Source organism: Neltuma alba, unplaced genomic scaffold, assembly GCF_004799145.2.
Source record: "Neltuma alba isolate B1F8T4 unplaced genomic scaffold, ASM479914v2 tig00010746_pilon, whole genome shotgun sequence".
Lineage (NCBI taxonomy): Eukaryota > Viridiplantae > Streptophyta > Magnoliopsida > Fabales > Fabaceae > Neltuma > Neltuma alba.
Genome location: NW_021635573.1, coordinates 812,063 through 833,916, shown reverse-complemented (window position 1 = coordinate 833,916; position 21,854 = coordinate 812,063). Strand labels below are relative to the sequence as shown.

Sequence of the window (21,854 nt, the reverse complement as noted above, 5' to 3'; positions counted from 1 at the left end):
AAATAAAATGGGATTGTTTAAGTGATTGTAAATGAGAATTGTGAATGATGGGCCAAAAAAAAAAAAACGCCGTAGCTGAAACATACCGTTGAAATTAATATCAATATTTTTTACCCCAGCCTATAAAAAGATTGTTTAACCTGCTTAATCAATATTTTATTATTAAAAAAATTAATTTACTTCATTTTCACATACTCTATTATTTATTTTACTTCTATCTCTAATTAAAATTTTGAGATAGTTTACATAACCACTTATATAATTGGCATCAATTTTTAACTATCCTACTTAAATATTAGCATTTTAATAGTAACACTGTTAATATTAAAACTTCTCCCCCAAATTCCCGCTTCTCCAACAAAGAAATAATAATAATAATTACAAAAGCCTAAAAGTTAAATTCTGAAATTACTACCACCGTGTCCTAGTTGTTGGCCCCTTGTATTTTTTTTTTTAAAAAAAACTGTTTAGCCTATTAAAATTTTAAGATAATTTACATGATTACTCATTTGGTTGGACTTCTTAAATTTTAATATTTTAATAGTAATACTGTTAACATCAAAACTTCTCTCCTAGAGCCGGAAAAAAGGGTTAAGCCCATCGGGCGAGTCCATTTCAACCCTTTTAAGTGAAGGACCAAATTTGCATTTTAGGAGGTTGAAAACGAAATTAGGTTTAAAAGGGTTAGCCCTTTAGGGTTCAAAAATAAAAGGGCCAGCCCTTTTAAACTAGTCTATTTTTTTAATTATCAAGATATTTAAACAATTATGGATTAATTTTTTTATAGATAAGTCTGAATTAGAAAATTATTTAGAAGAACTAATACTTAATTCATATAATTGAAAACAATTAAATGTCTTGAACTAGTAGAAGGACAATGAAAATTAATTTTTAATTCTTTCAAGGATGACAGGCATTTTAATCACTACAGTAACTAGTGAATCTCTCTTTACTATCATTTCATATGTCTTAACAAAGTATAAAAATTCTCTTATTCTAACAAATGTTTAGGTTCTCATTTGTACTCGCACTATTACATAGTTTTATTTTAAACAAAAGTGATGTAAACAAAAACCTTGATATTTATATCATTGAAGAAGAGTTCATCTGTACTGAAGAACAATTAAATATTGTTGATCTTGATGATGGTGATAAAGATGAAGATAATAATCATATTGATGTTCTTAATCTTTAATTGCTTAATTTTTATCTTTCTGCTTTCCCTATTTTATTTGTTTTAGTTTTTGTCTGGATACTAATTCGTCAATATTTGATGTTTTTCTCTATACGTCGTTAGTTTATTTTACTAATATTATAATTTGAATAAATTTTTTTTTGAAGTTTTATTGTTCTATTTTTTTTCATTTCAAAATAATTGAAAAGAATTTAAATTTTGAAAAAATAACACAAAAGGGCTGGCTTTTTTAGGCTATAAGCCCACAAGTCTGAGGACTGAGCTTTAATAACATGATACTTTTAAGGTATACGGGCTTTAAACGATCGGCTCCTTTAGACCCTAGCCTTTCAAGGGCTAGCTTTTTAGAGTCAGACTGACTTTTATTGACAGCTCTATTCTCCCCATTACCCCCTCCCAAGATAAAAATCGTTACAGAGCCTAGAAGTCAAATTTCGGAATTCCTACCACTATGTCATGGTTCTTCACCCCTTCAATTCAAAAATAAAATTGTTTGACCAATTTAATCAATACTCCATCGTTTAAAAAAAATTTACTTTGTTTGCCCATGCTATATCATTTATTTTACTTTTATTTCTAATTGAAATGTTACAGTCTACATTTCGTGAGTCAGAACTCTGAAGTATGATGTGGGAACCACCGAATAGCTCACCAATTACGGATTGAGATATATGACAAGTAATATGCACAAATGGACCAACTAGTGATTCGCTACAAGTTTTAAGATGTTATATTGATTGATGATTTACAAGTTTTAATGTGTCATATTGAGGAAATATTAATAAGGTTAATTTGAAAAAAATTGATAAGTATATAAAATAAGTCTTATATATAGAACTAACATTAACTTTCAAATTTTGTCTTATATTAAAGATTGGATGAGTATAATTGTATATTCATGTGAAAATTTATAATGGTGAGATTTATAAATGGGACAAAAAAACTTTCTCTACTTTGTAAATAGAACTAAGGAGTATAAGTCAAACTATTCCTCACATCCTACTTATAAGTTTTTTTTGTGTGCAGAGTATAGGTATCCCCCTATTAGCTAGAGGCAATCTTATTCGAAATACTGTTAGATACTAAATATGAGCACCTCAGCGATAGGGGATTCAAATTTTGGTTTGCTACGTAGTGAGACTAGACCCAACCCTATTGGTTTACTTACAAGTCATTTTTAGCATGTTTTACTCAAACAAAAAAAAAAACCTTAAATCTCATTAGTTCCACCTTAAAACTTAACAAATTTTCAACATAATTTTTAGGAAAGTAACAACCTACATAAGATAAAATAGTATATTTGTATTAAAATTAATGATGATATTTATAAATAGGGAAAAAATATCTCCCTATCTTATAAACAGCATCAGAGTATTTACAATTAGTTAGGACTTCGGTCTTTTACATGGAACTTGTACTTGTATGTAAGTTTCCCTTTATTGCTGGCTAAACAAGAAAAATCTTTTTATTGATTTCTATGACCATTTGGGACTAACTCAAGAAAGTAGGTCGACGAGTTAACCCAATACTGGGGAGTGTGCTTAATTGCAAAACAAAAGGCCCAAATCACAATGGAATATAACGGGAGGTTTAAAAAAAGCACTTTTGGGAGGTTAACTATCAAACCTCATGAATAACTTTGCCTTCTATTTTTAACAAAAGAAAAAAGAAACTTTGCCTTCTATAGCCGTGGTTTTCACCTCATCAAACCCATCTATTCTATCTTTGGGAATTATATTAGCCTGGAGGATTATTTGTTTATATTCGAACTGCATTGAAGATATAAATTTGATTACTAGATGTGATAGCACCCATTCTTTTAGATGATATTAGGATCTTTTTTTTTTTTTCCATAGGGATTGACAAGTTTTAATCCACCATTCTTATAGGCAGGGTTTGTTTTGTAAATTTCCTTAATAAGTCCTCTCATAGCGTGGAGGTAAGTATTTTATCATTAATCAACCTCTATCTATTAGGCAAGAAGTGCAGTTTAATCGAAATAGTTTTAGCACTCATCAGAATAATGATAATTATGATGTTCATCAAATTTGAACCATTCATATTTTTTTGTAGTTTTTTTTTAATGGGTATAGAATCCAGAATAACAACAATATCTCAACTGTTTTTTTTTTCAAAAATAAATATTTAATTTAAATATTATCAATTAAAAATTTTAAATTTAGACTATTAAAATTGTATTGGGATGATGTAGGCCTTATTATAGTGATGAGTTCCAAGATACTGATTATAATGATAAGCATAAGAAGTAGTTCCAAGTTTGACAAGGGAGTCCAGTATGTATTATTTTGCATCTTTTCATGAGTGAATAAATTCAGTTTTATACTTGAAAAAAATAATGTAATTTCAAAAATGAAATTAAGAAAAAAAGATAAAAAGTGAAGAAGAAGAAACAAAAATGAAGTGCCAATTTGGTGTGCCATATAAAGGAAGATAATTCGATAGTTAAATTCATGCTTTTTTAATTAAAATTATGAGATGATAAGGGTGAAAACAGTGTGCGTATCAAGGGAAAAAATAAAATAAAAGAAAGATACGTAAATAGCTAGAATATTCTTAGCATAGTCATAACCATTATATATATATATTAGTAATAAAATACGCATTTTTTATTCTTTCACCATGTTTACATCAGCTTGTAAGACATTCCTTCTAGAAGTCTTCGGATTATCAAATCAAAACCTTCTGTTGGCTTTCCCATCCAGTCATATCTGAATATATATATATATATATATATATATCACTAAAATAAGAATTTCTTTAATTCTGTAAAGCTTGGAGATTGAAGTAGCTAGCAATATCGAAATTGAAATCAGGAAAATCCAATAATCTCCAAAATTAACGTTTTACTGAAAAATTATCAGCACATAAATATTTAAGAAATAACAAATAATATTCTTATCTAATCTTCAAAATATAACTTCAAATATTAGAAATTGATTAAAAATTATATATGTCTTTATTTTAGTTGAAAGTTTAATGGATTATTTGGTGATTTGCATGAATTAAACTTATATGGAAAATATAATAAAAACTTAAGTTTATTGACTTTTAAATTTTAAAGATTATGTATCTTATCAAATAGCCATCCCCACTATCAAACGTAACACTTCATACGCTATAAAGGCAAATGGCCCCGGTATTATATACTTATATATAATTAATCGTTTCATACTTTCTACTCAGTATTTAAACTAGGCTGCACGCAGTGCCACTTGTAAAACAACCTTCAGCAAAAGCCTAGCATTTAGGTCGATGAAATTGGCAAGTCTCTAAACCTGATAGCTTCGTCTGTGGCAGTGGGTTACGTTTTATTTAGTCATTTGTGGGAACTTATAATGGAGATAGATAGTGGTACATAATTAAAGAGTTGGAAGAAACATTTGGAGTACACTTTTGTGAAGGCAAACGACAGCCAAAAATACATACTTCCGTCGAATACTGACACGTCTTTTTTTTTTTTTTTGCGATGAAAATAACTTCATGCCGGCAGGAGCACTATATTTGGTTGAGAGTGTTAGTGCAATTACAGGTAGCAACTCGAAGTCAACAAGAACCATGTTGAAAGCCTGTAGAAATTTCTAGCAACCATAGTGCTGTTAGCCTTCTCACATACATGCCATTATCCTCTCCTATAAATAGGGTGCTTTGCTAAACCTCATGCCACATATAGAACTTGCCTTTTAAGCCTTTCTCAAAGTATATCGGTCGTCATACACTTTACATTATTATTACTTTTGATCTTATACAACCATGGGAAGATTCTCACACAACGTCAGATCACTTATTTTGTTATTAGTCATTTTACTACTATGGAAAGCAAAAGGTGGTACAGGTGAAAAAGGTGGAAGAGGTGATCATGCTCCGAGAGGCTTTGGAGCTGGTGGGGATTTTCATAATAATGTAGGAGGCTTGGAAGAGAAATATAGAGGAATCGGATGTGGTGGAGCAGGAGGCGGTGTTGGAGGAGGTGCTGGTGGTGGAGCAGGAGGTGGTGTCGGAGGAGGTGGTGGCGTAGGGGGAGGAGTAGGGGCAGGAGGTGGCATCGGTGCAGGTGGAGGTGTTAGTGCAGGAGGAGGTGCTGGTGTAGGAGGTGGTATTGGCGTAGGTGGAGGTGGAGGTGGTGGTGGGCGTGTAGGAGGAGGTGGTGGTGGTGGTGGAGTAGGAGGTGGTGTCGGAGCAGGTGGTGGTGCAGGAGGAGGTATAGGGGCAGGAGGTGGTATTGGTGCAGGTGGAGGTGCTGGTGCAGGCGGAGGTGGAGGTGGGCGTGTGGGAGGTGGTGGTGGTGGTGGAGCAGGAGGTGGTGTCGGAGCAGGTGGTGGTGCAGGAGGAGGAATAGGAGCAGGAGGTGGTATTGGTGCGGGCGGAGGTGTTAATGTAGGAGGAGGAGCTGGTGCAGGAGGTGGCATTGGCGTAGGTGGAGGTGGAGGTGGAGGTGGTGGTGGTGGTGTGGAGTAGGAGGTGGTGGTGGTGCTGGAGGAGGGATAGGAGCAGGAGGTGGTATTGGTGCGGGCGGAGGTGTTAGTGTAGGAGGAGGAGCCGGTGCAGGAGGTGGCGTTGTGCAAGTGGAGGTGGCGGTGGAGGTGGTGGTGGTGGGTGGAGTAGGAGGTGGTGGTGGTGCTCGAGGAGGATAGGTGCAGGTGGAGGTGCCGGTGCAGGAGGTGGTGTTGGCGCAGGTGGAGGTGGAGGTGGAGGTGGAGGTGCAGGAGGAGGGATAGGAGCTGGAGGTGGTATTGGTGCAGGAGGTGGCATTGGTACAGGAGGAGCGGAGGGGGAGGCGGGCGTGTAGGAGGTGGTGGTGGTGGAGGAGTAGGAGGTGGTGTCGGAGGAGGTGGTGGGGCAGGAGGAGGGATAGGAGCTGGAGGTGGTATTAGTGCAGACGGAGGTGTTAGTGCAGGAGGAGGTGCTGGGGTAGGTGGAGGTGGAAGTGGGCGTGTAGGAGGTGGTGGCGGTGGAGGAGCAGGAAGTGGTAGTGCAGGAGGAGGTGCTGGTGCAGGAGGTGGTGTTGGTGCAGGTGGAGGTGTTGGTGGCGGAGTAGGAGGTGGTGCTGGTGGTGGTGTTGGAGGAGGTGGTGGCGTAGGAGGAGGTGTAGGAGCAGGAGGTGGTCTTGGTGCTGGCGGAAGTATGGTGCAGGAGGAGGTGCTGGTGCAGGAGGTGGTATTGGTGCAGGAGGGGTGGTGGAGGTGGTGTAGGAGGAGGTGTGTAGGTGGTGGTGCTGGAGCCGGAGGGGTGTTAGTACAGGTGGAAGTGTTAGTGTTGGAGGAGGTGCAGGTGCTGGAGGTGGTGTTGGCGTAGGTGGAGGTAGCACTACTACAAGAGAACGTACTAGAATAAGAGGTGGTGCAAGAACAGATGTTGATGTAGGAAGCAAAGGCAGTGGTAAAGTGAGAGGTGGTTTTGGTGCAAGCAAGGACACAAGAGGTGCCACAAGCGGAAGTGAAAGTGGGAAGGGGGCATAAAAAGTGAAGGACCAGTGTGAAGAATTAATATTAGAAGCAAGGTGGTGTTGTTGGAGTTTTAAGACTTTAATGAGCTTTATTTTGGTTATCAATATTTTATGTAATAGAAGTAGTATTACTCGTTCTATAAGAGAATAAAATAAGAGTCTTGTGACTTCCATAATTTGATTTGCTTTCTCAATTTTGTTGTCTAAATTTTGAAACGATATCAAAAGCTAGATATTCAACTATGATTTTTTAATAGATTTTGTTCATATTTTAAAAACTAAACTAAATATTAATCCCTCATACATGCATCGAGTAAGGCGTGATAATTATTGTTTTATATTTAAGAGGAGATAACTAAACAAGAAAAGTAGACTTGAAAATTTAATCATAATGCATTCAATCAACTGAAGCGCATGTACGATATTTCCATTCCAAGATTTCATCATTTTAACTGGTTTACATCTAAGATTAATTAATTTTTAGCGTAGACGTCGAAATGTGGATTAAACTTCTGAGAGAAATATTTTACCAATATATGCATCAGTTTTTATTGTTTAACAAAGTCTACTACTAAACCTGTATCCTCTTCTACTAAAAACTCTTTAATTATTTTTAACTTTTGTTGCTTTGCAGGGAAAAAAATTGCAAGAAAGAATTTGTAATTTATTCACATTAACGATGACATAAACATAAAAAAAAAAAAAATCAGTCGTAACTGGATCACATTCCTGGGAAAAATGTTATGTTCATCTCTAGAGAGTAAATTTTCCTATAAATTGCCAACATAAACTAGCAATACATACAATAACATATCATTTGATGTATCTCTCTGTGCTTACCGTCACCGTCATTATGAACTGTCTGGAGTAAAATTGGACAGTCCAGATTTAATATGATTATATTCTTATCTTTTTAATAGTTTAATAATTTAATGTGTACTAATTGTTATTTTTTAAAAAAAATTAGTTGAAAACCATTCATTGAAAATTTTAAATTTAAAACCGTTAAAAATATATTTAGACAGTCTAGATCTTACTACAACAATGAGCACTGACAATAATGAGCACTGAAACTGATAACTCCTTTCATTCTGTGACTGTAGATCAAATGTCAAATGAGATCAAGAGAGGGTTTGAGAGGTGAATAAATTAAAGAAATCAAACGAGGCTTTCTTGTTTTATTATTTGTGCGATGATAAGATGAAAATGAAGAGGAAAGAGGCAACGAGTGTGGAAGTTGAGGAATAATGGGTGAGTCAGGGAGGCATAAATAATGAAAAAAATGAATATTTAAGATGATAGAAGGGTTAATTATAATATGATATCTTTGTCTCTTTGAATCTTGTAATAACACCGTTTATTTGAACAGTGTTCTACTACCTCGGTCTTTAATATAAGACCTTATTTGACTTTTATTTTAGTACTAAATATAATATTTCAATTCACTTTGTCTCTCATATTTATGCATTTTTTCCTAAGGTGGTTTTTCTAATAATGGTAGTTCAAACCAATACACCTGATTAGTAATAATATTTTAGAAAAAACAATACATATTTATTACAAATGACTAATTTAACTTATTTTCTCATTCTTCTCAAATTAGTCAATTAGCCCTTATATTTAGAACCAGAGGTAGTATTATGTTCTACATAACTTTAATACAGATTTAAACATCAGTTGTGATTTTGGTTGCTGACGATGCTGGTATGTTTGGATTGCTGTTTCTAATAGCAAAAGTGTCTTGAAAATGGTGAAATTGAGGTTGCAAACTGAGTTGGATAAAAACTATTGTTTGGCCGGGCTAACTTTTCCAACCAACTTTTGGCCTTCAACCTCAGTTGGACTTAACGGAGGAAAATCTAACTTTTCAAACTACAATTTCAAATGGTGATCATTAAAATGAGCATCCCAGATTTACCCTCACATTTTTCCTTCTGCCTCCTCTCCTTTGTTAGCATAAAGAGTTTTTATTCAGACGAAATGAATTTTAATTTATATTCATATTTGTTCATTATATATATTTAATTAATTATCTACAATGTGTTTTTAAATTTTTTTCCATAACAAATTTTTTTATTTTATAATTTCACAAATAAACTATTTATATTTTATCATAATAATTTTATGTATTTTTTTAAACTATTATCACATTAAAAATATAAAATTTTAAGCACTACTATTCAATAAAATCCATGCCCTTTTCAGTCATTTTATAACTAAACTAACTTTTCTATTAATCATATAAATAACTTTTAACTTTTTCAACTGACTTTTTAAAAACACCTACCCAAATATACCATAACTGACTTTTACTCTAATTTCAGTTATAAAAGTCAGTTGAACTAGAAGTCAATTTTGTCTAACACTAATCCAAATATACCTGCTAACAATCTGAATTGGGAGTCAAAGTTTAGGCTCAAGGATTCAAGATAGTGATCATAGACTTGTAACAACTCAAGCATATATGTTTTTACTATTCTTCCTGGTTCAAAATATTTGAAGAAGTTTGTTTGGAAGTAGTCGAAATTTTGTCACTGGAAATTTACTTACGAAATTACTGGTATATTTGCGACAGAAATTTATCACTAAATTTAGTGACCAGATTTGCATAAATAATTCATAGAAAAATAGTGATGAAATAATTTTTGGTGATGTTAATTTTAAGGTTAAGGTGTATCTAGCATCTTAAAATATTTTTTTGGGTGCATCCAGCATCTTAAAATATTTTGTGGTGCTTCCACCATCTCAAAATATTTTTTCAGGTGCATTTAACACTCTAAAGTATCTTGTGATATATCCAATAGTCTAAAATATTTTTTTAAGTGTGCCCAACACCTAAAAATATTTTTTGGTACATCCAGCACCAAGACAAAAAAAATACTCAGGATACTAGGGCCTCTAAAAAATATTTCAGAATATTAGATACACTACAAAATATTTTAGGATACTGGATATCCCAAAAAATATTTTGAGTGCTGGTTGCACATTCACTTTTAATTTTATTAGCAATAAGCTTCTTTTTTTTTCCCCTGTAGGGGCTAATAAGAAGAAGCCCATGACCTCAGTTGGTGACCGGTCTATGGCACTTGGGAGGATTGGCTGCTCATAGGGTCTCCCCCAGCAGGAGAATTTGCACCGTAATTTGTGAGTGGGGGCTTGCGTTCGCATATCCGCTCTGCGTGTTTTTTGACAAGACATATCCGCTCTGTATTACTGGCTAGTTTGGACTCTTATGTCAGGTTCCTGTGGACTTTTAATGATGCGCTTGATTACAAGGTGCTGAAGATGAGCACTGCGGTGAAATTTCTCTCATTTCAATACAATTTTAATGATCAAGATTCAAAATTTTTAACTAATGATTTATTGGAGTTAGAAACAGGCCTACACTTTCAGGATCAGCCTTGCAGGATCGCTGGGTTTTAAAGAACCGGCCTTTTAGGATTAAAATTTTAAAAATATTTTTAATTTGTGAGACTTGACCTTTAAGCCTGACTTAAGGTTTGCCTGGTGGCTTTCAACCTGTTAAGAAAAAAAAGTTATTTTCCATACTTCTCATATTTTTTATCAAAAAAAAAACAAACCAATAAAATTATTAATAAAAAAAATACAAATATAAATAAAATTAGGTCACAAATATAAAAATCATCATATCTTAATATCTATCAATATCGAAGAACATATAAAACATCTATTAACATCCACAAATTTCATCAATAGTACAAATTTATAATAGACAAATACTATCATTAATTTTTTGAAACTCTAACATTACTATAATCAATTGTTCTTCTTTCATAGCAAAAATATTTGGTTTTTCTTCTTTATAGGAATTTCACTTTTAAAATTTGTAGTCTACCTATTATTTTGCTTTAGTTTGAGAAGTATTATTGTTGACACTCATAAATTTTTAATTCAAATTATAGAATCACAAGTTATATAAGTATAAAAATACTCTCTTATAAAAAATATAGTTTAAAAATAGCAAGACATATAATATAAATTAAATCATTATTAAAGTCCAAATCAACCTATTTTTTAAAATTTAATTAGACAAATTATTGCCTACTAAATAAATCAAACCATTATGTGAAATTTAGTTTCAAAATGATAATAATAACTAAATATTCAAAATATTGTTAACAATGTAAAAAAAATTAATAATATTATAATTATATAAAAAATTTAAAAAAATTATAAAAAGACCTAAACGAGCCGGCCTGTTTAAGCTCTAGGTCTTATAAAGTCAGCCCTTTTAAATCTGTTTTCTATTTGAAGGGAAAAATTTCAAATCCGACCCTTACAATTTTCGAGCATAAATGGGCCACAGCCTGACAGGTTCAATCTGTTTTTCCGGCACTAGATTTATAAATAAATTTTGTTTTGAAAAGGGGGCAATTGAGATATTATTTTTATTTTAGATTTTGTACATATTAAAAATAATTTTTCAAAATAAAAGTGAAAAAAATAAAATCCAATTCAGCTGTTGCATTCAAAACTTTAAATCAGACTGGTCAGTACTTCATTGGTTTGATAAGCTGATTTATGTAGGATTTCAAAACGATGCCTCACTCCCATTACTTTCTTCCCTCTTGAACGCACCAACTCTCTGAACTCATCCTTTTGCATCAATTCAATTGCTTTTATAGAAGCTTCCTAATAACCAGTGGCATTTGGCTTCCTACACCGACAATCTGGCCGACCTTACTGTGTCCAACCCGCATGTAAGCATCACAAAGAGCTTAAAAAGAGGGTTATTATACATATACACACACATACACACTACTTCTGGTCCTTAATATAAAAATTAATTGAGATTGTGTTTTAATTCTAAATATAAGATCTTAATTTATTTTGTCTTTTAAATTTATAATTTATTTCCTAAAATATCCGTATTGATTTTGCATATTAAGGGATTTCTTTTGAGGTTGGTCATGATTAAAAGGGATACTTTGTGAGATTCAAATCATATTTATTATAAATAACTAACTTAATAAATTTTTTTAATCTACTTAAATTAGTTAAATAGTTTTTATATTAAGAATCAGAGGTAACGGGCATGTTTTTGTTTCTTCAACTCGGTTTTTTCTTGTAAGCCCTATGGTCCTGTAAATTTAAAGGCACATCGTGACAGTATGATGAAGATTTTAAGATAATTTTTTATTTATTTATTTATTAATCGTTCAAGCCATAGTTCTCTGCGCGAGGAAAAAGCCTCCCCATTTTCTTTTATATTGCCTCTCTGGTTCTAAATATACGGGTTAATTAATTAATTTAAGTAGATTAAAAAAATAAATTAAATTAGTTATTTATAACAAATATGTATTATCTTTTCTAGAATATCCTTACTAATCAAGTTTATTGGTTAGAACTATTATTATTAAAAGAAATCTTGAAAAAATAGATAAATATGAAAGAAAAATAAATCGAGATTTTATATTTAGAATCAAAATAAAAATTAAATAAAATTTTATATTAGAAATAGGGGGTAGTAACAAACTTTTTCCGCTGCTGATCATATCATATCAGATCATACTACTTGAAGATTATAATGGATTTTTCTGTTGGGTCTCTTTGAATCCTCAGGTTCAGATTCTAATAAAGCTGCCTCACCACCACAACGTACAGGTCATTGATTTTAAGGGTTTCTAAAACATTCAAAAAATTGGGGCAAAAACATTCATAGCGTTCTGTGCGGGAACAGTTTCATCGGAACGCATCGTTGCTTTTTTGCTTGTTCTTCGTTGGGGTTCCAGCCTTTATCCGAAACAACTGTGGAAGATATCAAATGAAAATATATCAAGGTGAAGGGTTTCAATATATAACATTAGGATCTGTTGGCTTGAGTTCGACAATATATACCCTTTTCTCTTTAATATAAAACCTAATTATTGAGTTGACTGTAATCCTAAATATAAGACTTATTTCTTATATTTATCAATTTTTTTTAAATTACCCTTATAGGTCCCTTCAACCATAATCAAATAAAAGAGTAAGAGAGGATATTAAGAAAAATGATTATAGTATTTTAGAAAAAATATGTCATATTTCTTATAATTAATTAATTTACTTAACTTTTTTAATTTAATCAAATTAATTAAATAGATCTTATATTAAGGAGGAGAAGTATGTGTATATGTCTACCGTTTCTTTCTTTCTTCATTTCACTCGTCTGGGACCCCATAGCTGTGGCAAACATGTAAAGAAGAGACACAAAATTAAGATACCTTGATGATACATGTAAAGAGAAGCAACATATAGTTACTATCCAATCCTTGATATACGCCTCTGTTTTGTATTCATATAAACAGAGATTAATAGAATTTTCCTATTTCCGTCATTGCCTATTATAATTAATACAACTCTGAATCCTTATTTTCATATTAATGTTATATATATATATATATCTATATCCTTCAGCACTCTCCTCCTCATTCTCATGTTAATCATTTCCCTTCACAGCAAGCTTTTCCACTTCCTTTGAAGCTTTATTTATTTATTTATTTATTTTGTGTTGTATCTCTCTCTGGCCTTCAGTTGAGAAGCCATAATTTGCTTTCTTTCTACCCTTCTTGAGGTCTTTATAGCCCAAATCAAATTCTGATATAGTTTCTTTCTAACTTCGATTCTTTCTTTCTCCAATCCTTACGAATCAAGTTCTCTCCATTGGTCACTAATAAAGCAGAACAATATATATACTACAGCAAGTCGGAACTATATTCATTATTACGAACCTCGTTTAAGCTCATGCTTGATATAGCTTACTAAGACTGAGGTAGAAGAAAAGATAAATGCAGTTAATCCCATATCGGTAATGATGCAACATAGAAGTGGGCGCGATGCGTATAAAAGGGAACCATGCACGACGATTACAACATACTTACCTGGACGGGGTCAATGGGTGATCATGAAGGCACATGGCCTAAGCTGGTGACCTCCATTGCACTTAGGAGGGGTGCCCGCTTAAGGTCTCCTCAAGTAGGAGAGCCTACGTCATAATTTGTGGCAGTAGGGGCCTGCGTTCGCGCAGCCCCTTCCCATTTCTAGTTCTCAATTTTGATCGTCTCTGATTTTTGAATCATATGTTGAAGAATTTCGGAGGATGTTCTTAATTATATCGATATGGAGTAGCCTCTTGGTTGCCTTTATGTTCGATTTTTAAGATGTTTGTGCGGTTTTACAAGGATTTGACTACTAGTTTCTTAAAGTGTTGTTTATGGGGGTCAAGGTTTTACAGTAGTCTTATTTCTGAAGATGATCATAACATGTTCTTCTTTGGCTTTATTTTCAGCTCTTCCAGTCTTATTCTTTTTTTCCTGTATAGAACGAAGGAAAGTTTTACGATTATCTAACTTGTTTTGTTCTTCTGTTCTATCATTATCTGTCCTATTCAAAATCTATGCATGCTCCTTTTTTTCTTTCATTGTTTTTTAATCAAAGCAATAAGCTCTTTGGTTTAAAAACAGCATCTAAAGCGCTACCTCGTATTCTTAATATAAGAGCTAATTAGTTAGTTTGAGTAAATTAAAAAAATTAGTTGAGTTAATTATTTATAATAAATAAGTATTGTCTTTCTTAAAATACCCTTGCTAATTATGTGTATTAGCTAAAATTACCATTTGATGAAATGTTTAGTACTATGTGCAACTGCAACAAGGATTACCTTGGAAAAAAATAAATAAATATGAGCGATAAAATAAATTGGGATCTTATATTTAGAACCAAATTAAATATCAAACTAGCTCTTATATTAAGGATTTGATGTAGTATTATATTAGGCGGAGGAGTTGAAATTGCCATGTATGTATATGCTTTGTATATATAAATGCTTTGTATATATGCTGATGTAAGTCTGACTATGATTTATGATTCTTATGTTTTGAAAATTTTCCCGCACGTCTATGTTGCTTCTCCATTATACGGATCATGTTCTCAACAACATACTTTATCTGCTTTTCCATGTTATGTATATATTCATCAGGATAGGGGGTCAATCAAAGCTGGATTGGAAATATTTTCAAGAAACTGGCTGTTGATTGTTGCGCCCACAAGAATACTTTCATGTTTTACTTCTTGGATATGCATGCTGCTATGTGAAACGATGAAAATACCCGTCCTGAGCAGTCCTTGTGTCCTTTCATGCAAGTTTTTCCAGTAACATTTTAATAACCTTCTGATTATATATGCATGGACCAATAAGCTGTTATAATCTTCTTGTGTGATATAAATGCAGATTTTGTTTCATTATTTCTTTAACTAACATCCTGCCCACATGCTATGTATCTTGTTTGCTATTGCAATTAATCGATGTGCCTACTTTACTGCCCAACGATTCAGTGATTTTATATTAATCTGCATAGTTCTCCTGGGTTACACTTGTGAACTATACTATTAGGTAACTTGAGTGAGTTCTATAACACTCCTCCAGTCCTTAATATAGGATCCAATTATTGAATTGGTTTTTGTCCTAAATAGAAGACCCATTTTTTATATTTATTAATTTTCTCTAAATTATTCTTATGGATACTCCCTCCACCATAATCAAGTAGAAGAAGAAGATGGGGTATTAAGAAAGATGATTATGGTATTTTAGGAAAACATGTCACATTTCTTATAATTAACTAACTTATCTAATTTCCTTAATCTAATCAAATTAGTTAAATTGGTCTTATATTAAGGATCAAAGGAGTATTATGGTATGAGTCTTTATGCATTTAACCTTTAATGCATAAGCTACATTTAGGAGACAATAATTTATGAACTTGAGAGGGAGCATTTTCTTAGATGATGTGATGTAAAATTGCCTGTTGAATATGGTTTGTTGGGTGTACGTATTTACAGCTGCGTGGTACTCTATGCCTCAGGGATCCCCCTTAATGCTACTAATGTGTATGCAGTCTAGCCATTCAATCACATATATTACTTTTCAATTTCATAACACTTACACTATAGTCATTTCCATGGGATAATCTGGCATTAATTGCATGCAATTCCTTTTTATCAACATCTGGGTATCTGTTAACCTCTCCACCTCATATATACCTTTTCTTATCTTTACTATTTGCTTTTGATTTATAGTATCATCGACAACCAATGAGTACAAAGTGTGGATAATATATTGTCTGTTTCATGTATAAAATTATTGAGGCAGGATCTATTAACAATTTCAAAATGATAATTATTAGTTTTGTTATGATCATTTGCTCTCTTTTTTTTTTTAAAAAATATCTTATCTTGATAAATTTAAATTTTCTTATATATGAACTTACAGATTTTTAATAATGAGAGCTCCTACACTAATTAATGAAGAGATTAATAGTATTCAAGATTGTTTGACATGACAATTTGTTTAAGTGTATTATTCTCAAGGATACATGAGGTCCTAAAGGATTAAAATACCAATTTAAATAAGTTAAGATCTTGAAAAACCTTGTCATTAGGGCTTCCAAAAATAACTAGAACTATAATTGAGCACTATAATTTAGTAGCTCAATCTTAGGTTGATCCCACAAGGAGGCTAGTTAATTTTCAGGATTTTAGTTAATTAAATGCCAATCACAAATTATTTGTAAATACTGAATTTGATTTTTACCTAATTGAATTACTACAGCTGAATCTATCTAATATTTATTTGATTTTTCTGGTTTATGAAAATGTAAATGGCAGAGATGAAAATGAGATTAGAAATGTAGGGAGGGTGATATCTTCCTGAAAGAAATAACTTCGCCTTCATAGCTTAAGAGAATTATGGAGTCGATTATACTTAAAGCAATCATATAGCAGACTAAGAACGGAGTAGCCGAAAATCTTCAAGATAATTCCAACCAGCAATTACCATGACTCAATCGATTAAATCATAATCATATGTCAACCTAGACACAAGAGAACAATCCAATGTACTCAAAATCAAAAGACACCGTCGGTCACAACAGATTCCTAGTTAGAATACATGAAATCTCACAAATACAATCCAAATGAAATTCAATCCCTAAGCACAAGTATAACTAAACTAGTGAAATACGAATCAAACTCATATAAGACTCCCCTGTACTTGCATGGCTCCGGCTTGGTCACACCTCTTAGGAAGGTGTTAGCTAGATTAGCTGCGCGTGGAAGAGAAGAAGGCTCCACCAAGCTCACTCAACTGGTCGGCCATTGCAGCAAAGATGAACGGAGAGAGGGAGAGGATGGTTGAAATGGAGGAGAGTGGTGATGGTCTGTGGAGAGATGGAAAAGGATCGAGATGGTGAAGTGGGGAGAGTAGAAGAGTGACGAAGTGAACTAAAAATGGAAATGAGATAATAAAATGATGGTGGATGACGGAGGTGTCGAGGAAATTAATCTCAAAGGGTAATAAGTGATGAAGTCATTGATGGAGTGCCCTAAGTTCAGCCACCCAAAACGCAGTGTTTCACTAGTCCTTCATTGTCACTTTACAATTCCTATTTTGCCATTAGTCCAAGTCCTTGATTGTCATTTCCATAATTCAGCAATACTTCGTCTAATATTAAATATCAAAATAATAAGACAAATTTAAGAAGTGGTAAAATAGGTCAAATTAGCAATTATTCCATACAATCACTCCTAAATACAATTAACCTCTAATTAGCCCATTGTAGCTCAATTAAGTACCAAGAACCTAACATTTGATGCATTTATTCCATGCAAAATAGGGACTTGTCAGATGTTATTAGATTTGCTACCTTCCCAAAAAAATTTGCTTTGACGTAGAGCAGATACAAGCCATAATAGTGTTCCACAATTGAAGAAGCAGCTGCAGCTCATTGAGGCAATTTGAGACGAACCCCATCTAATGTGGTCATATAAGCTTTCTAAGCCTTTTTCTTGTCATGTTCCTCATAGAATGTATAACTTCTTGGGTGATAATAATTAAGAGAGATAATAGTGGGCATGATCGGGTGAATTTTGTTTGAGATAACTTTTGTTATCACCTTGTAGATGACATTGCAAAAACTAATCGGTTTGAAATCCCAAATTGTCTTCGACTCGTCTTTCTTTGGAATGAGAACAATATAAGTATGTTTTATCTCTTTAATCATGTGCAGGTTCACCAGGGCTTGTTTTACCATCTCAACAGCCGATTAACTAATACTGTTCCATTGGCTTTGAAAACATAGCAAGTTCAACCCGTCCGGCCTGAAGGCTCACATACCGAAAATGGCTTTCTTTAATTATTTCCTCACTTAGCTTGTTACCTTAGCACCAACGCCCTGCAAAATTACAGACTCAACGGCAGGGAATTAACATGATTAGTTAATAATATTGCAATCATTGCTACTGTCATCACTAAAAAGATTAATGAAAAAAACCAGAAGCTAGATTTTTAATTTCACGGATATCATCAGTCCGTTGGTCTTTATTGTTCTTCATATATGGCCTCGATCTTTTTCCTCTGCCTCCTCCCATCAGCTCTAGCATGAAAAAATTTAGTATTCGGGTCACCCAGTGAATCCCAGTTAGCTTTCTGAGCAAGCATTAAATCATCTTGAATAATAACCTCTTCAAGCTCCTTCCAAAGGCTTCGCTACAGTTGCTCGAGCAAGGACGATGTGCCTGCGTTTTGTATTGACCGTGCTAAGCCATCCAATCTACTCATTTGGTTCTAAATATAAGATCTATTTTGTAATATTTCTTCTGATCCTTAATATAAGAACTCATTTGACTTTTATTTTAGTTCTAAATATAAGATCTTAATCCACTTTGCCTCTTACATTTATCTATTTTTTTAAAAATAATCTTTGTAATAATAGTACTTCCAACCAATACACTTAACGAAAATGTTTTAGGAAAGACAATGCCTATTTACTACAACTAACTAACTTAACTAATTTTCTTAAACTATTTAAATTAGTCAACTAGTTTTTATATTAAAAACCAAAAGTAATATAATTTACACAATAAAATAGGTCTCATATTTAGAATAGAAAAGAGTATTTAGTAGCCGTCGTTTTCTTCGTCTAATGTGACCATAAACTTCACGACTCCAAACTGTTGTCTCCGTCGCGAAGGTCTCCACCTCGCCCAACCAGACCGTACTAGGGTTCCAGGACTCTCTAATAAAACGCTCAAAATCTTCATGAAGCATCCAAATTAAAAGGCAACAAGACGGAAGGGTCGCTCTGTTGCAGTTTCGGACGTCTCCTTCTTCATAAGAAAGAGCAATGGTTGATGATCAGAGTGGAATAGTGAAGATTTCACAGTGCCACGTCCGTACTTACGTATTGCTCTAGGAGGGTTAAACGTCACTAAAACACGATCAAAATGACTCTAGCATCCTTCCCTCCTCCAAGTGAAAAATGGATTGCTGCTGCCTAGTTCCACACGGGCTATATCCTCTACCCAGTTACAAAAATAGTGGTCCACGGGGGTTGAGAGAGGGAATTAGTTTCATTGATCATCGTCTTGATGAATATTCTAAATTCATTAAATATGGACTATTTAGATCTCATTTGAATAGAAAAAATTATTTTTTTAAAAAAAATGATAATTAAGAGAATATTTTTATTTTATATTCTATATCTATTAAAATAATTATTTTGAACAAATAAAAATAAAAAAGAAATTAAATCTAGACAATCAAAATAAAATCTTGATGGTCCAGATCTGATGAGTTTATGGTGCTTATTTGTAACTGATTTTGATGAGAGAGAGACGGACGAAAGTCTTTTGTGCACCATTAGAACTGGCGTACACAGTGGTAATGAAGAAGGTTTGACTCTTTTTCCTTGGTATTTAAACTTATTTGTTCACTTCTCATTTTATTTTTTTAATCTCAACCTCTTTATGCTTTTTTTCATTATAAAATTTACATGATTATAAGCCACTGTAAGTTGTTGGCTTTGCAATGAGTTAATTTGATTGTGCTCATTTTCCTTAGGACTTATGATATCAGACTATTTATTTGTATAGAGAACCCATTTATATGATAGCGTATTGTTTTGGCATATTTTAAAACAAAACTTTAGACGAATTTGTAAATTTTGATATGATAGTGTAACGCTTGATCTCTACATATATTTCTAGAGTCCCAGCAGAAACCCTTCATTTGCTTGACCACAGTCAAATTACCAAGTGGCAAAATAATCTTGTTGTTACCATCAAGCGCTTAGATTGACTGATTGTGGGGTCGTTCTAGCTTAACCAAGGTGAGGGGTTCGATCCCGCTTGGAAACGCAGCAGCGTGGAGTGGTAGGCCAGTTATCTGTTAGGAAATTCTTCACAGGTGCTGCTCCGGATTAGTCTGGACCTGTTGAAAAGCCTGAAAGATGGCATTGGCCTAAGATACCGGGGAGATCACTAAAACAAAAACAAAAATCTTGCTGTTATGAGTTTGGCTTGAGCAAGCTTGGGCTTCTTGGCACTTTCGGGCAAGGTTCGAGCAAGTTGTAACTAGCAAGGCATGATTTTGAGCACCTACTCTCTGCGACTCTACGCAACTCTTTATATAAATTTAATAATCTATACAGACTCTCTTTTGCATCACTTTATTTTAAAAATATTCCAACAAAAAATGGGTAAGATTTCTTTTTTTTTGGGGGACTGAAGGGTAAGAGTTTGAATAGGGGCAACGGAACTTTGAGATTGGAATTTTGAGCACCATTTTTGTGTTTATTAGCAAGGCAAGCGGGTCTGTTCACCTCCTACATAAATTACACTAAGCACTTTTGAAACGTCATAGTTATTTGTACATTTCATGAAATTTTTTTAATAATAAAATATTTGCCTTGAAGCTCTAGACTGACTTTCCCAATAATAAATAATGCAGTTTATTTTTAAAATCCAATACAATAAATGGGTGGGAAAATCACCAAAAAAAACGTTGAAAATAAGAAATTCTAAAACAAGCAGCTAATACTTTTAAATGATAGGAAAGAAAGAAAAACCTGAACTGGAATTATGAAAATGTGAAAAATTGACCAATATGTCATTGTGTTAGTTTGGGAAAATAACTATATTTGATCTAGAAATGATAAGATTGCAATATAAATTAATAATTTTGGAATATAGAGTAAAAACATTCTTTTTTCAGATGAAAGCATCTGTTTGGGAAAATAACTAAATTTGATATGAAAATAAGAAGACTAAAACATAAATTAACAAGTTTGCAACACAAAATAACATCCTTTTTTAAGCATTAGACAAGTGCATATTGATCATATCATCATATTTTCATAATTTCAGTTCAGACTTTCTCTCATTTCTTATCATTTTAACGTGTTATTAGTTGCCTAAATTTCCTATTTTCAAAGTTTTTTCTGGTCATTCACCTCAAAATGAGTGGTGTTTAATTAGACTAAAATATGTTTGTGGGGTGGATCACCGGATCTACATGTCTCCAGAAAATTAATGCGAACTTTGGTTTTCGTATTTTATGATGATTAAAAATTCCTCAAATCCAACAACGTGTCAGTGTGTTCGCTACGCAATCATCAATCCGTGAGTGATTGACTGGCAGTTGCAAACCATTGGATGAGCCTTTGATCTCATCGAACGTTCTCCCCTTGTCTTTTTTTCCCCCTCTAAAAAAAATCATGTTCTGTACCAACCCCTTGTCTTTGATGAGAGGTGTTCAAAATAAGCCTAGATTCGTCTAGGTCATATTAGGACGAAATGGATCCATCCTGAGATTTTTCTAGACCTCACAGAAAATGGGATTGGGACGGTATATAGGATGAGATTGTTCTGTCCTGATAGTAATATTTTTTTTAACTATATTATAATTATTAAATGTTAAAAATACAAAATGTTTAAAGCATATGTAATAGAAAATAGTTGTATTTGTAGTTTTTAGTACATATGTAGTTAATAGTTATTATTTATTTAGAGTTTTTAATTGTTTATGATTTTTGAAATGATGAAAATGAATTTTAGAATTATTATGCTATTGATTATTATTTATTTAAGAGGTCTAAGTCCCAAAAATAAAGAACAAAATAAAAAGATGTTTTCAGAAGAGCTAAGCCCAAAGAACTAAAGATAGGGGAAAAAAACCAAAATTCATTATAATAGATCAAACCATAATGTAAAAATTATTTTACAAAAAATAGAAAACATCCTAATCCCATAATAACAACGAGACAGAACAGGATATGGGACAAATTTCTTATATCATCTTCATTTATCAGGATGGGATTAGGACAGGCCTATCCTAATCATATCTTGTCCCATGAACAACTC

The 21,854-nt window shown here is 33.0% G+C and overlaps 1 protein-coding gene and 1 non-coding gene across 2 annotated transcripts; both read left to right on the top strand.

Moving 5' to 3' along the window:
• The first annotated feature begins 4,966 nt into the window (after positions 1–4,966).
• LOC114758752 (glycine-rich cell wall structural protein 1-like) lies at positions 4,967–6,508 on the top strand. Its single transcript, XM_028947840.1, has 2 exons — positions 4,967–5,667; positions 5,974–6,508. The coding sequence occupies exons 1-2, from the start codon at positions 4,967–4,969 to the stop codon at positions 6,506–6,508; spliced, it is 1,236 nt and encodes a 411-aa protein (XP_028803673.1).
• Positions 6,509–13,532: 7,024 nt separating this feature from the next.
• LOC114758791 (U1 spliceosomal RNA) lies at positions 13,533–13,693 on the top strand. The gene has a single exon (XR_003741851.1). It is a non-coding gene; the product is annotated as a U1 spliceosomal RNA (small nuclear RNA).
• The last annotated feature ends 8,161 nt before the right edge of the window (positions 13,694–21,854 follow it).